The following is a 16968-nucleotide window of genomic DNA, read 5'->3' as shown; positions in this document are numbered from 1 at the left end:
ATTATTAGTATTAGCATGTATTTAAAAACTTTTCTTATTTTTTTTAAAAAACTACTTTATGCCTTGGGAATGGGTGTGTGTGTGTGTGTGTGTGTGTGTGTGTGTGTGTGTTTGAATCTAAATAGCAGAAGGAGAAATAAATGCAGGTTCTAGAAATGTAACATGAAAAATACTCGACAGAAAATTTTGTTCAGAAAAAAAAACCCAACCAACTAAAAAAACACACACCAAAAAAATAAAAAAATAAAAAACAAAACAAAAATAGAAAAGTGGGGGTGAGGTTGTCAAAGTGAAAGTCACTAACACATCCTTTTCCTTGTTTTACCTTGGAATGTATATATTTAGGTTGATGTAGTTCTGGTTGAACTTTATAGTGAAAATAAATGATCTGATATAAATTACAGTGCTTTTGGGCTGAAACTGATGTTTATTGATTAGTTAATATTGTTTGGACAATTTATTTCCTGTACATCTTGCTACTTAGCAAAGCTGTGATATCCAGCAGGAAATGAGACATAGAAAAAATACGATGGAACACCTGGACTTCAGCATTTACGTGTGGGAGGGAAAGTCAGTGAATCTTAGGTCAGTCCAGTGATTGCAAAATCAAACAAGTGAAACTCATAAAATGAAACTCTGTGTGATGAGTGAATTTGAGTTTATACAGCATCACCTGGTCTCATAGTAGAAGGATTTAAAAGCATAGTTTTGGGTCCTTACCCTGGTTCTAATGCTTAGGAACACTGTGATCTTGGGCAAGTCACTTTAACCTTGTAAAATTTTAATTGTCTTAATTGTAGAAATGAGTTTTCATTAGAATGAATGAGGTAATTTATCTCAAGTTCCTTAGCATGTTGCCTGGTGGCAGAGTAAGTGCTCAACATGGTTTTAATAATAATTTATACTTACCCAACCCCTAATTGGCACCAGGTTCTTTTCTAAGCCCTTTGCATATATTACCTCATTGAACACTCATAACAACCCCTTGGAACAGGTATTCTATTATCCTCATTTCACAGATGTAACTGAGGCACAGAGAGGGTAAGTAACTTGCCCAAGGTCACACAGCAAGTGGCGGTGCTGGTATTCCAACCCAGGTTGTCTGGCTCCAGAATCTGTGATCATAACCACTATACCATATTGCCTCTCTCAGTAGTTTATAGAGTAAAAATAATGCAAATGGCATTTAAAGAGGGACGGGAAGGAGCTCTGGTGGATGGCACAGTGAGTAGCAGTATCGAGAATCTCTTATCACCAAATTTCAATGAGACAGTTTTGGAATAATTCCAAACAATGAACGTGATCGGCAGGAACCAGTTACCACCATCAACAACAAATCTAGGTGTCCCAGACATGAACCTACTGTTAGCGACACCATAGGATGGGATGGAGAGGAAGCCTTTTCTCTCCATCTTATATGTTTTCTTTTTTAAATTAGACATAGTCGCCTAGGCTGAATGCAATAGCATAATCATGGCTCACTGCAGCCTCGACCTCCTGGGTTCAAGGGATCCTCCTGCCTAAGCCTCTTAACTAGCTGGCACTACAGGCATGTACCACCACACCTGGCTAATTTTTAAATTTTTTGTTGAGACAAGGTCTCACTATGTTGCCCAGGCTGATCTCAAACTGCTAACCTCAAGTGATCTACCTTAACCTCCCAAAGTCCTGGGATTACAGGCATGAGCCACCATGCCCAGCCACCATCCGATATGTTTTCAATAATTGGCTTATAGATCATTAGAAAGTATAGGATTTCAAAGCAGGCTTAGAATCAGACCTGCTTGGCAATACCATCTGCCTTCTTCTGACAGGAGGTTTCAGGCAGTCTATACTGAGCTTGTGCTGAACCACAAGCAGCAGTCTGCTCTTTCTTACTGTACTTACAATTGCTTCCTCTCTTTATCATCGCCTCCAGCCCCAGGTCTACCTCCAGACCAAGGGAGGTCTTTACAGGAGGCCATTTGTCTGCGATTTATGAATGGCCCATTCTGAAGGGCAAGATAAAGCAAGCGTGGGTAATAGTCTTTGTATCAGTACAAGTAGAATTTCAAGCAAGAATACAAAATGAGTACTTTGTTGGTAATCAAAAACAAATCGTTTAAAGAATTTGTGAACCAAATGCCATTACATCAAAATATGTAAAGAAAAATCTCCTGTAGTTACATAAGATGAAATTGAAATCAGTAAAACTTCCGAGAGACTTTAATACATTGAAGTGAGTGAAAATTACACAAAGAATCTGTGCAGTATAATTACTAATGTTACATTAATAGGTAACAGAGCATTGCATGGTGAGGAAATATACCTTCTTTTCAAACATTTATGCACCGTAATACAAAAACTGATTCTATGCAAGGCTCCAAGGAAGACTGGAAAAAAAAAATCCGAGTCAAACAGAAACAATCAAAAGAGACCTTGCCCTACAGCTGCACCCATCCATTCCCTGCTTCCTCCCGCTACAGAGGCACAAATGTCTGTCTTCTTTTCCAAGACTAATTAATCCCTCCATCTGTGTTCTGCATTCCAGCTCCTCTGTGTCCTCAGAGAACTCACTCCACCCATCATCCCCTCTCTTTCCTTTATCTTCTTTCACTCTCTCTTTCCTATCAGGGTTAATATGACCAGCGGGTCTCTTCCCATCTTAAATGAAAGTATAATTTTAAAAAATGTCTATGTATATACGTGTATATACATATGTGTGTATATACATGTGTATTTATATATGTGTATGTATATGGGTGTATAATATTTATATATAAAAATATTTTTAAATTATATGTATATAGAACACTCTTTTAAACATAATCACATCTCCAGCTACCACTCTAATCTTTCACCTACTCTTTACTGCCACATCTTGAAAAAACTGTTTACACTTGCTGTCTCTAATTTTTCGTCATCATGTATTCCTCAGATCACAGCTTCCTGTGCCAGCTACTTGATTGAAACCGCTTTGGCAAAGCACATTAACAGTCTCTTTACTGCTCATCCAAAAGGCACTTTTAAGCCCTCATCTGCAGAGCACTTGGTACTCCTGGCTCCTGCCTCCTTAAAATCCTCTGCCTCACAGGATTCTCACTTCATTTCTGGTCATACCAAGAACTGGGCCATCTCTTGCAGAACAGTGAAGAAATGCTGAAAAGTTTGTGACTATGGACCAGTCCTCCCTTTCTGCCCTTTATGACTTGAGTTCTCCCTCTCTATATCCTGCACCCGTGCTGCTCAAAATGTGGCTCACAGTCCAGTGGTATCAGCATCACCTGGGAGGCTGCTGGTCGGGCACATTCTTGGGCTCCACCCTAAACTGCTGGATCTGAATTTCTATGGATGGAGCAGGTGTCTGTGTTTTAACAAGTTTTCTAGATGATTCATATTTAGGTAAAATGTTTGGGAGGTACTGCCCTATCAACGTATCACAGAGACTTCTACAAATGTATCAAACTTTAGTGGAGGGTTACAGATATGAAAGGGAATTCCAGTTTAGGAGATGATCCTTATAGGGTGCTCCTTGTTCCTAGCTTTGCCTAGGTGCTCTGCAGTGTGCTTTCTCTCCAAGAGTTAAATAGTAGGCAGCTCCACCCAGAAGAACATTTTCCTCAAGTTTGAGCCTTTTTGGCTAAAATCAACTGCAAGGGAGTTTCATTTGCAAGGTTTCACTAAAGTGTGTAATTATCAATGGGACAATGGTTGGAATATACACATATATGCACACACACCCCTAGACAAATGCTTCCCCAAGATACCGCAGCCTACATTCACAAAGATTTTGCAAGAGAGCCCAACCAATCTGCCCAAATAGGTTTTCTTCAGTTCAGTAAAGCTTTCTAATTTATATGTATTTTCAAAATAATTTTTATTACATATATAATATGCTGTATATTTGTTGTAAAAAATCCAGAATATCCAGGCAAGGAAATTGACAAACATGTCATGTATCCAATCACACTGCCAAGAGATTACACCTGTTATCATATTAGTGTGTATCCTTCCCGGGGTGAGGTGAAGTGGTTGAGGATGAATAATATATATAGATAATTTATATTGTAAAATTAAGACATACTTTTTATAAAACTTTATAAGTTTAAAAGTTTTATAAAACTTATAAAAACTTCAAATGGCACAGAAGGATATAAAATGGAAAGTAAAAGTCACCTTCTACCATCCGCAAACTCCTAACCAGTTCCACTTTTTAGAGATCTAAATGGTATGAACGGTTGCTTCTATTAAGATATTTCCTATGGATGTGTATGTGTGCACCTTTCCATACAAACATGTATGCTTTTGAGAAGTATACAGAATTGATCATTAGGTATAAATTATTTTACAATTTCTTTTTATTCACTGAGGTTTTTTTGCCTATCAGTTCTCATAATTTGGCTTGTTTTTTTGTTTTTGAAATGGAGTCTCACTCTGTCACCCAGGCTGGTGTTCAGTGGTATGGTCTCGGCTCACTGCAACCCCTGCCTCCCGGGTTCAAGCAATTCTCGTGCCTCAGCCTCCCGAGTAGCTGGGAATAAGGTGCCAGCCACCATGCCCGAATAATTTTTGTATTTTTTAGTAGAGACAGGGTTTCACCATGTTGGCCAGGCTGATCTTGAACGCCTGACCTCAAGTGATCCACCCGCCTCAGCCTCTCAAAGTGCTGGGATTACAGGTGTGAGCCACTGCACCCAGCTGGCTTGTTTTTTAACTGGTGATATAAGAGGACATTTCATAATTTATTTAACCAGACTCATATCAATGAGCATTTAGATTTTCTCTCAGTGTTACAACATCTTTGTACCTTTGTACAAGCACGTCTTTATGTGCTTTTAGTTCTCAAAGATACTGTAATTTCTCTTCTCTCTTTTCATAATCTTCTTGACATTTTGATTTTTCTGTGAATTAGTTTTTCAAGGGTCTGACCAATTTTCCTGCTAATTCGTGTTTCTTTCTTACTGATTTGTAAATACTCTGGATATTAAGAAAACAGTCTTTGCCTATAATTATAATTTTTCCTTCTTTGACATTTAATTTTGCTTAATTTTTATTTCACATGAATTAATATTTTCCTTCGATTTTCTCAAGGCATTTTTTAATGTCTTAAGAGAGAGATTTAAATGTTGTTTTTGTAGGTTGTGCCCATTTTTGGGGGGTGGAAATGGAGTCTCACTCTGTCACCCAGGCTGGAATGCAGTGGCACAATCTTGGCTCACTGCAACCTCTGCCTCCTGGGTTCAAGTGATTCTCCAGCCTCAGCGTCCCTAGTAGCTGGGATTACAGGCGCCCACCACACCCAGCTAAATTTTGTATTTTTTAGTAGAGATGGGATTTCGCCATGTTGGCCAGGCTGGTCTTGAACTCCTGATCTCAGGTGATCCGCTTGCCCCAGCCTCCCAAAGTGCTAGGATTACAGGCATGAGCCACCGTGCACAGCGGGTTGTGCCCATTTTTTAAAAGTTCATTCCAACGTATTCCATCTTTTTTCTAGCCATTGCAAATGGGGCATTTTCTTCCATTATTTTTCCAAATGATTATTCTTGGTATTTCTAAAATCTAATAATTTTTTAATATTAATTTCTTCTTGATTTCTAATGCTTAGACTATTTTTTCTTGCCTAATTACCTTGGCTAATCTTTTAAAAACTCTTAAGTCATATGGTGCTAACTGGTATCCCATCATTTTCCCAATTAAACAGCAGTGTTTCTGACATTTAAGCATTAAGCATATTAATCATAACTTGCATTTGTAAATGGCGTTACAAACATTTACTTTATTTTATATACAGAATTTTTATCAGGAATAATGATTGAATTTTACTAAATGCTGGAAACTTATTTGAGGTAATCAAACTTTTCTACTTTGTCTATTAATATGGTAAATTACATTAGTAGGTTTCCTAAATTTGAGCAACACTGGCATTTGTTGGGTAAACTTCATTTGTATATAGTGTGTACTTCAAATTTATGATTAAATTTTCTTTTCAAATATTTTATTTAGGAATTTGGTGTCAAATAGATGTTAGTGACATTGGAATGTGGTTTTATCCCCAAAATTGTACTGTGTAAAATTTTCAAGCATGCATTAAAGTTGATAAAATAACACAATTAACTACTGTACGTTTTTTCAACTAGATTCAATAATCACTTATATTTTGCTACATTGGTTCATTATCCCTATCTATCACTCTCTATCTATCTATCTCTCTATCTCTCTATCTATCTATCTATCTAATTCCTCCATCCAACTAGCTAGCTGACCCTTGTTAATTTACAGACATCACAACACTTACTTCTAAGTATTAATACTTTAGCATGACTCTTCTAAAAATAAGGATCTTCTTTATAACATCATCTCACTAGTACACCTAAAAAATTATAATTTCTAAATATTATCTAATATCTGATCTATGTTAAAATTTCTCCTTTTATAGTTGTTTTTCCCCTTGAACTGGTCAAGGCTCACTCATTGCATTTAGTTTTTCTATCTCTTTAGTTTCTTTTTTTTTAGTGCACTTATTTTTTCATGGTATTGACTTTGTAAAGAGTTCATTCCAGTTGTATTGTAGCATGTCCCATATTCTGGATTTGTCTGATCGTTTTCCATTTAATTTGTTGATCTCCCTCACGTAATTCCTGTGAATTGATCAGTAAGGTCTTAGGTTTAATTAGAATTGGATTGAACATTTGTGGCAGCAGCACATCAAAAGTGATGCGTGATTTATGTTGCATCATATCAGGAAGTTGATGATGTCAGCTTGATCCAGTATTACTCACACAGGTGGTGAACTACACATACTCTGTTGTGTAGATCCACGTTTCCCTGTAAGAAATCTGCAGAGTGATGCCTTGACAAGGTGTAAATATTCTGTCTGGCAACAATCTTTCATACCGTGGCTTTAGTGTACATTGATGATCCTTGTCTGAAACAGTATCTAACATGAAGAGTTACAAATGGTTATTTTCTAATTCTGTCATTCCTTCTTCACTCATTCTTCTGTTTTTAAAAAAAGATTTCTGTTTTTTAATTTCTCACTCCATATTCAGAGATTTTTATTTATTTAATGTTTTTTATATTACTGACAATATTCTTTTTGGGTTTCAAATTGTCCAAAATGTAGCCAGTGGGAGCACTTTAAACTGTCTTCTTTTGTCATAATTCCATTGAATTTTAGACATTGCCTTGGTTTCTAGAGCAACAGGTGTTCCAAGCCCACCTTGAATTTTCCCTACTCCAGACCTGGCATTACCAGGTTTTTCATGGAGAGTTGGTTATTTTTAGTGGGCTTTGTGTGTGTGTGTGTGTGCATATGTGTCTGTGTTGGGTTACACCTTCAACACTCAGCCAAGGTAGTTGACAACTTTGTTCTAGCCTTTACTTCCTGCTTCCTCAGAGTCTATAGGTTAGCCATAGATGACAGCTTAGGACCTTCTCAGGTTGTTTCTGGGCATGCACAAAGCTCTGGCATATGCAGAGCCCCACATAGACATGCAGTCTTCTAGATTTTCAGGAATATGTTGGAGTTTTTCAAAGCCACCTGTGGACATCTCATTCCCAGCTTTTTGGTTAGCTTATTATTTTCCCCAATTGTTATTCACCACCTCATGCAGCCTCAATGTTAAACAAGTATCTCTGATTGTTTTGGTCAAATGCCTCCTGGGGAAAAGCTGTTTACACTGGGCAAACTCCCAGTTAGGTAAACCAAAGACAGCTTTGTGAGTGAAGTCTTCCAGGGAACCACTACACAGGTCAAATAATAATCGAGAATTGGGCATTGAAGGAGCTCCAAACCCATTCTACCCCTGCAGAGTCTGCCAGGCTGCTGGTTTGCACTGTGATTATGGGCTGTTGTTTTCGAGGTTACCATGGAGGTGGAGAATGGGGAGAGATGGAAATAGGCAGCTTAGCAGCCACAAAGCTCACTGTTCTTTCTGAGCACTTTTCTTTGATAATTACTGCTAAGATTGTTGCAAGCCTTTGGTTAATTTCCAGAGTTTTAAAAATGTTGGTTCTGACCATTTTTGCTGGTGTTTTTACTGATTTTATGGAGGAGAGGATTTTTCAGAAGTCTTTATCACTTTTGCTTGTTTGTTCAAATTAGTCTCTACAAGAAATTCAAAAATTAGCCAGGCATGCTGGCACACAACTGTAGCCCCAGCTACTCAGGAGGCTGAGTTGGGAGGATCGCTTGAGCCCAGGAGGTAGAGGCTGCAGTGAGCCTAGATCAGCCACTGCACTCCAGCCTGGGTGACAGAGTGAGACCCTGTCTCCAAAAACAAAACAAAACAAAGGAAAGACAACAAAGCATGATGAATGCATTAATCTTTTCTTTACTTACCAGTTTTCAAAACGATGAGCTGTTTGCTAGGATCCTTAAAATGACTGATGTTGTAGTATGCGTCATTTTCTTTCCTTTTTTTTTTTTTTTTTTCCCAAGACAAGCTCTCACTGTGTTACCCAGGCTGGAGTGCAATGGGTTGATCATAGTTCACTGCAGCCTCAACCTCCTGGGCTCAAGTGATCCTCCCACCCCAGACTCCCAAGTAGCTGGGATTACAGGCACACACCACCATACCCACATTTAAAAAAATTATAAAATTTTTTGGTAGTGACTGGGTTTCCCTATGTTGCCTAGACTGGTCTCGAACTCCTGGACTCAAGCCATCCTCTTACCTTGGTCTCCCAAACTGCTAAGACTACAGATGTGAGCCACCATGCCTGGCCCCCTCCTTTTTTTAAAAAAAAAGCTAAATAATAATCCATTGTAGATATATACCAAAAAACATCTGTGAGAACCATGATTTCCAGTAGGTAATTCTCTAGGCCAAGGATCACGAATTTTTTCTGTGAAAGGCCAGATAGCACAGTAAATATTTTAGGTTTATTAAGCTATATGGTCTTCATTACCATGACTCAATTCTGCCTTTGTAGAGCAAAAACAGCCTTAGATAGATATCCATAGATAGATACTTAGGTTGTTTCTTCCTTTTGGCTACTGGGAATAATGCTGCCGTGATCGTGAATGTACCAATATCTGTTTGTGTCCCTGCTTTCAATTCTTTTGGGTATATTCCTAGAAGTGGAGTTGCTGGATCATATGGTAATTCTATGTTTAATATCTTGAGGACTTGCCATACTATTTTCCATGGTAGTTGTACCATTTAACATTTTCACCACCAATTAACAAGGGTTCTTCTCACCACATCCTCACCAATACTTGTTATTTTCTGCTTGTTTTTTTTTTTTTTTGTATAATTCTCATCCTAATGGGTGTGAAGTGGTACCTGATTGTGGTTTTGATTTTCAATTCCCTAATAATTATTGATATTGAGCATTTTCATGTGCTTATTGGCCATTTGTATAGCTGTTCTGGAGAAATCCAAGTCCTTTTGTCCTTTTTATTGACTGGGTTGTTTTTTGTTGTTGTTGAGTTACAAGTATTCTTTATATATTCTAGATAATAACCCCTTTCCAAGATGTGATTTGCAAATGTTTCTGCCCATTCTGTGGGTTGCCTCTTCACTCCGTTCATAGTGTCCTTTTGTGCACAAAGGTTTGATTTTGATTTGGTCAAATTTAGTCTTTTTTCATGTGTTTCCTGTGCCTTTAGTGTCATATCCAAGATACCACTGTCTTATTTTTTAACCTTCCTTTTTTAAAGTCTTCAATGTATATATTGGCAGGCTTTCCACATCAGGTCATATAGCTTCTTATCATTACTTTTATCAGTTGTAGAGTATTCCTTAGTATGGATATTCTTGTTTATGTAATCGTTCCCCTATTGATGGACATTTAGGTATGGTTCAGTCTTTCCTTTTACATGTATACATGTTAAAAACAAACAAAAAATCTGGAATGGACATTCGTCAAAGTGTTAGAAGTGATTATCTCTGGGCAATAGGATTAGAAAAAGATTTATTTTGTATTTTTGTTTATCTGCATTTTCTAATTTTTAATAATAAACAGGTATCTCTATTTAATAAAAACTTGCAAACTAGTCAATCAATATATTGATATCTTGTGCTTCACTAATTTCACTCTGGAGAGTTTATCCAAAAAAAATTGTTTTGCGTAAGTTAGACAAAAACATCTGCTTGAAGTAATTCATATCATTGATAATGTTCTAGTTTCATTTAGAAACAGACAATGTTCAGATAGGGGACTAGTGAGATAAAATATCATATATGAGCTTAGATTATTATGTGAACACAAAAATTAAATTATCAGAGTATGTAGCAGTGTGAAAAAACATCTATGAGGACCAGGATTTCCAGTAGGTAATTGTCCAGGCCAAGATCATGAAATTTTTCTGTGAAAAGTCAGATAGTACAGTAAATATTTTAGCCTTATTGAGCCATATGGTCTTCATTACTACAACTCAATTCTACCTTGATGAGCATAAACAGCCTTAATGAATGAATGAGGAGGTGTGGCTAGATTTGGCCCAGGGGCCACGGTTTGCAGACCCTCATCAAAGCACGTGGATTGGTCCACGAGAGTAAAGGCAATTGAGGTAGGCAGTGCATTTACTTTAAACGTTTCTTTAATGTTATTTAAGGGTGTATTTAAATGAAATTATGTAATATTCATCTGCTTTACACATAGTTGGTGATTTCCAAAGATTTATTTATTTTTTTCTTGAGACAGAGTGTCACTCTGTTGCCCAGGCTGGAGTCCAGTGGCACGTTCTCAGCTCATTGCAGACTCCACCTCCTGGGTTCCAGCAATTCTCCTGCCTCAGCCTCCTGGGTAGTTGGGACTACAGGCACACGCCATCACACCTGGTTAATTTTTGTATTTTTAGTAGAGATGGGGTTTCACCATCTTGGCCAGGCTAGTCTCAAACTCCTGACCTCAAGTGATCTGCCCACCTTGGCCTCCCAAAGTGCTAGGATTACAGAAATGAAATATAGTTAAGAATGTTTTGCAGACACCCCCAGTTTTGATTGACTTGCTCATTTTCATGGGCCTTTAGTATACTGGTTTTATTACAGTTGTGTTCTATTCTTTCCCAGGAGAAGAAAATGTAATTGCTGTTCCTTTGGGAAGTCGAAGTGTGAGAATTACAGTGAAAGGACCTGCCCACCTCTATAAGTAGAATTTAATCTTAACATTTTTTAATATCCTGAAGGTTTAGTTAGCCAAAAAAAAGAAACCAACAAGCAAAAAAACTTTCTCTAAGTTAATGGGTAATGTTACCAAACTTGCGTCCACTTACTTGGCACAGCAAAGCTAAACTCTGACATTAGGATTTGCAGCCAGAGACAGTGAAGCATTTATTGCAGAGCACCAAGCAAGGAGAATCAAACAGCTCATGCTTAAGACCTGAAATCCCTGATGTCTTACATGTAAGGATTTTTAAAGATAGGAGATAGAAGTTACAGGCAAAGTCACAAATTAATACATGGAGGCTATGCACTGGTTTGACCTGAAAAGGTGGAATATCTTGAAGTGGGGGCTTACAGACCATAGGTAGATTCAAATATTTTCTGATTTGCAATTGGTTAAGAAAGGGAAGTTTTGCCTAAAGACTTGGAGTCAGCAGAAAAGAATGTTAGATCTGGCCCTTGGGCGTGATCTCCACGTGCCTCAGAGAGAAATGTAGGATGAAGAAAGGCAGTGAGAGTTCAGCCTCAGTTCCATCTTACCGGAGGTCTCTGTGCCAGTGGATCTATTTGGTGGGGATCTAGATTTCCTGAAAAACTATTCAGGGACATATGTTAAAATGTTATCTTTAGTTTCTATAGGGAACCATACATCCTGTGACTCTAACTTTTTCTGGCTATTGTTTTAATCCACTATTACCTTGTTGCTTGTGAAGTTGCTCATTACTTCTCAAGGCTAGCTAGGTGCCTGGAATTTCTCTTGAAGGAATTCAAGATTTTCCTTTATTTCCATTCTTGGGGTGGTGGTACTCTGTTGGGTATCCCCAAGTATTCTGTAGTGGGCAAAATAGCCTATATAACCAGGGAAATTATCTGTGTTGTACCCTGAATTTTTCTGTTCTCATACCCCAATGGGAAATTTACCTGTTTAAGATTAATCCCCTCATGGGAGAATAAAAACCAAATTTTATGTCAAATAAACTAGTTTTGTATAGGATGGCTGGGTGTGGTGACTCATGCCTGTAATGCCAGCTCTTTGAGAGGCTGTGGCAGGAAGATCACTTGAGTCTAGGAGTTTGAGACAAGCCTGGGCAGCACAGGAAGACCCCATCTCTACAAAAAATTTAAAAAAAATTAGCTAGGCATAGTGGCGCATGCCTGTAGTCCAAGCTACTCAAGAGGCTGAGGTAGTCCAAGGAGTAGCTTGGCTACTGCAGGCGTGTAGTCCAAGATCCTCCTTGAGCCTAGGAGTTCAAGGTTGCAGTGAGCTCTAATTGCACCACTGCAATCTGCCACTCCAGCCTGAGTGACACAGGAAGACCATGTCTCTAAAATAATAATAATACATGGAGAGTAAATTAAGATTTGGGAGTGTTCTGGAGATTTCAGCAAAGTGGGACAAAAAAACCAAAACAAAACAAACTTTAAAATACAAAACCTTATCAGTGAATATGGCTGATCAGAACAAGCCTTGCTGCTAGCACATCACAACTTCCCATCTAGGGGTCCCTGAAGGCCGACACTGGTTTCCCAGAATACTGCGAGTTTGAAACAATAAATAGATGATGGTGATGGTTTCACTCTGGGAATACACTGAAACCATTAAATTATGCATTTTAACAAGGCAAAGTTTATGGCATGCAAATTATACATGGAAAAGATGCTTAAAAATGCAGTAAATGGTCTTGATATTCTCATGATATTAAAGGCCATTCCCCAAAATTCAGCTCCAAAAATAGTTTTATAAATTGTAAAAACAAAATAAGTAAACAGTAAACAGAATAAGTAAAGGTGAACACTTTGAGGCAAAAATTCGTTTATGTGTATATGTTCTGGCATATTCAACATAACTTTATATTCAAGACTGGCGCTCGTCCAAGAACAGGGCTCAAAAGTGTTCCCATTTCTCCAAGAGTGACAAATCTGTTGCTTGGACTATTTTCCTTTCTGAACAATCTCACAATTGGCAGTAGAAGTATTTCTGAAAGTTATCCTTCTTTGCTGATGAATAGAACTGGCTTCATTTACAAAGGACTTAGTTAACATTTCTGAATATCTAAATATAGAAGTGGTTTTATTTCCTGGATTTATACAACTTTTTTCTTAATTTTTATTTGTAAAAGAGATATTTCTGAAATGAAGATTATTTTGCAGTAATAAATCATTCTTTTAACATCCACATTAACTATAACTATCCAAAAGACTGCATTACTAAGAACTGAAAATACCTAGCAACATTAATATCAGTCTCTTTGCTGTGGAGTGAATTTTCATTACAGAATATCCATCTGACATACTGCCTAGAGGTGTTTGTTCAGATCCTGAATTTCCAGTCCTGTCCCAAGCCTGGCCACAGCATTATGGGGAGCACCCAGCCCCAAATTTTCCAGGAGTGCATCCCTTCAAAAATGGAAGCAATAAGCAGATCCCTGCAAAACAGGTTTTATTGTAGCAAAACCTTAGCATTAAATGTGTTTGACTAGCAATAAACTTCAGAAGCCAAGAGGTCATAAACCAAAAACCTCCAATTCGATTGGAAGAATATTTTCCCTTTAAGTCCTATCTAAGGACCATATATAGAGATGTATAAATATAAGCATGGATACAGTACCTAATGACCAATCAAAGGAAATTGACATGAATTAAATTAGCATATACTATATAAATACAGCTCTACTGTACATATAAGTTTGATGTATTTATAACTATGTTAGCCATGCTAAACACTCATTCCACGTTTACCTGACAGTACTTTCGTGGCCTTTAGAATTTAGGAAGACCTCTTGGGGATGGTTACCATGACCCTGCCTTTTTTGAAAGAAGCCTGAACTGATACTTCTCAATGCAAATCCTTCAACTAGAAGCAATTAGAAGCATTCATCATTTTCTAGGCATAATTTCTTTTACAAATAACTAGTAGTGGATTAAAATATTTAAAGGCATCACTAGAGACCTGAGTTGTGAAGATTTGGGGATACAAGAAAGTCTTGATTTCTAATTTTTACTCTTTTTGAGACTACCTATCATATCTTCCTCAACACTTCCCTCCCTCCCCTCAATATTAAGTCTGGAGAGGAGAAAGAAGTTGGGCCGTGGGCAGCAGGAAAGAAGGCTCACACTCTCTTCCCTTAATTCTGGTGGGGATGTTTATAAGCTTCCTGGGGTCTCCTACACACTAACCACCTTGCTGCGGAAACCACAGAGGGTCAGTGAAACCTCTGAGAACCAAAGGGCTTGTGCATGCAGCTCTCACTAGCCATGAATCACACGTTGTGAACAACATGGGGCTGCAGTAAATATAGGGAAATGGTGGAAATTAATAAAAACTTAAAGGTATCCATAAGTCAATACATCATCTGAATTGTTGATTGAAACACCACAAACTCCTTTTTTTGTCATTTAAGAGGCACCAGCACAAAGGAGAAGCAAGTTTGCCACCAATAAAAATGACAATTTTAAAGAACTGCATCGGCCTCCACCTTGCCGTGGATTTGGCACAATGGCTTTGTTAATCCAGATTATCAGAATTGTTTGCGTCCATAAACTCTACATTCACCAAATCAGTTTACCAGTCTTTCTTCACCCACCTTTGACTCTGCTTACCCATTTACACAATTGAGGTCAAAACACCTGCTTTCTGCCTCCTAGATAGGCAACCAGTGTTTGTGCTTTAGATAACCAGAAGACTTTTGAAATACTCAAATTAAAAATATTTTACAATAAGCGTACCATTTAGTGGAAAGCAGAGTGGTTTGGGTAATTTATGTGAACTTGAAAATTGTTTTTGCTACTTGTGTTTTTATATCCGTGTCACTGAGACTCTTAGACACTGTTAAAATAGTGGCTAGATTCTGTATTAAAAACAAAATATCAAAACCAAGTTAACAAAAATGCTGGCCTTTGGTTTAGGGAATGGATATCATAGCAACTGGTCCTCCCTTCCTCCCAGATTACCTTCCCAGATTTTTACACCCCCTGCCCCAACTCTGTATCCCGATCTGCAACTCGGAACACTGTGGTCCAGAAGGTTAGCACAGTGGGAAAGCAATTACTACCCCAACACAGCCACGAATCCATTGCATGCTACTTGAATTTAATCAAGTCATTTCAGGCTAAATCAGTGTCTAGAAACTTGTATTTTGCATGCCTTCTGTGAGGATGCGTTATGTCCCACTTCATTTTGCGTCTTGATATTGCCTTAATGCTCTTAATGCTCATCGTTTTGTTTTTCTCATTGACTTTAGAGACATCCATCGTAGGGCCCACTTACTATCTCCAGTTCCCCATTTCATTTTTACTGACAACTCACTTTGTAACACTCAGTTTTATGTCTTCATTGGAACTAGGAAATGAATTTAATCTCACACTTTCCAAAAATCTATTGCGGTCATGGAGATCAGGGCCAAAGTGGTTGGGGTTTTGTGTGCCTAAAAGTAGCCAGCATTATTCTTCGACCGCTAGTGACTCCTCCAGATCAAGTAGCTCATGTCCAGCCTTTGAATTTTCCCAGAAAAGTTCCCAGCCTGCCTGTCAGGGATGATCAGGGATGTCTCCTAATGCCTGTTACGCAGTCTGCCCAGGGCACTTGAATTCCTGCAGCTGCTCCAGTGACAGAGAAAAATCCAGCAAATGAAAACAATCAAAGCCCAGCAGGCTATGGATGGAAGCTCCCTAATGCCAGACTATTTTGTCGCATTTTATCAGCTTTCCATTTTTGACCCTCAACGGAGTTTTGGTTCTTCTGTGTTCTTTGTTTGAGATTGTTAAAGACTGGTATGATATCACTGAATCAAGTGTGGGTTTTAGAATAGAGTTGGACCTGAGAGATTGTCTGCTCTGACTCCTCATTTTAGATATGAGGCAATGAAAACCCAAGGCAGAAAGTTAGAGAAAAATACAGGGCCAGAAACGCAGGTGCCCCAGAACCTAGCTGTATATACATTTTTTATTGCCTCTGTCAACGTGAAACCAGATCTACTAAGTATGGTGACACTTAGAAAATAAAAGAAAGAAAAGAAAGAGGGAGGAAAGACAGAAATTTAAATGAAGTAGAAATGCTTTTTTGTTTAAACTGTGATAAGCCAACATTTTTTTCTGTAGGAAATCTTAAAAGCACTTTTGTTCATGTGAAAGCAAATTTGAATAAAGGGGTTTCATGCACAAGGGAGGTCTTTGTGGCAATGCAGTGGTTCTGTATTTTGACTGTGGTGGTGGGTGATAAAATGGCATTGAACTCTATGCACATATTGTACCAGTGGCAATTTCCTGGTTTTGATATTCAACTATGCTTTTGTAACATGTAAACATTAGACAAAAGGGAATGAAGTTTACAAAGGACCTCTCTATACTATTTTTGCAACTTCCTGTTAATCTAGAATTATTTCAAAATGAAAAGTTTTGTTTGATAAAAAGCAAATTTGAAATTTGCTGTGATTTTTGTCTAAAAGAGTAGGCATAAGATCTTTTGAACAAGAAATAAAATGAGTGAACATAGCTTTACTTTGAGTATTAGCTAAATCATGAAAACATATAAAGAAAGAAAAGTTTTCTCTTTCCCCTTATGCTAGAAATGGCTCCAAAGAATTAAGTAGAACTATTTGGGTCTGCCACCCTTGTTAGCTCCTTTTTTATGGGCAATTAAAAATCTGATATATCTATTCCACCAATATCAATTAATGTTTGTAAACTGAGTGGCTATTTTGACATTGTTTTGATATCATATACTGACATTGTGCTTGCTAAAATGTCTTTTGTAATAAAATGCCTTTAAGATTGTTTCTTATTTGAATCGTATATTTTAATTTTAGTTATTGAATCAAAAACACTTCAAGGAAGCAAAGGAGAACACAGCTTTAACAGCCCCGGAGTCTTTGTCATAGCA

The 16968-nt window shown here is 37.8% G+C and overlaps 1 protein-coding gene across 1 annotated transcript in view; it reads left to right on the top strand.

Moving 5' to 3' along the window:
* LOC129049999 (uncharacterized) overlaps positions 1–16966 on the top strand; it is a 50771-nt gene extending 33805 nt beyond the window's left edge. The window contains exon 4 of the mRNA XM_054531295.1: positions 16895–16966. Coding sequence (XP_054387270.1) covers positions 16895–16966 — 72 coding nt within the window. The remainder of the gene's footprint in view (positions 1–16894) is intronic.
* Positions 16967–16968: the final 2 nt, after the last annotated feature.

This window comes from Pongo abelii, chromosome 16 (genome assembly GCF_028885655.2).
Source record: "Pongo abelii isolate AG06213 chromosome 16, NHGRI_mPonAbe1-v2.0_pri, whole genome shotgun sequence".
NCBI classification, from domain to species: domain Eukaryota; kingdom Metazoa; phylum Chordata; class Mammalia; order Primates; family Hominidae; genus Pongo; species Pongo abelii.
The sequence above is the reverse complement of the archived record's forward strand: the minus strand, read 5'-3'. Positions and strand labels throughout refer to the sequence as shown.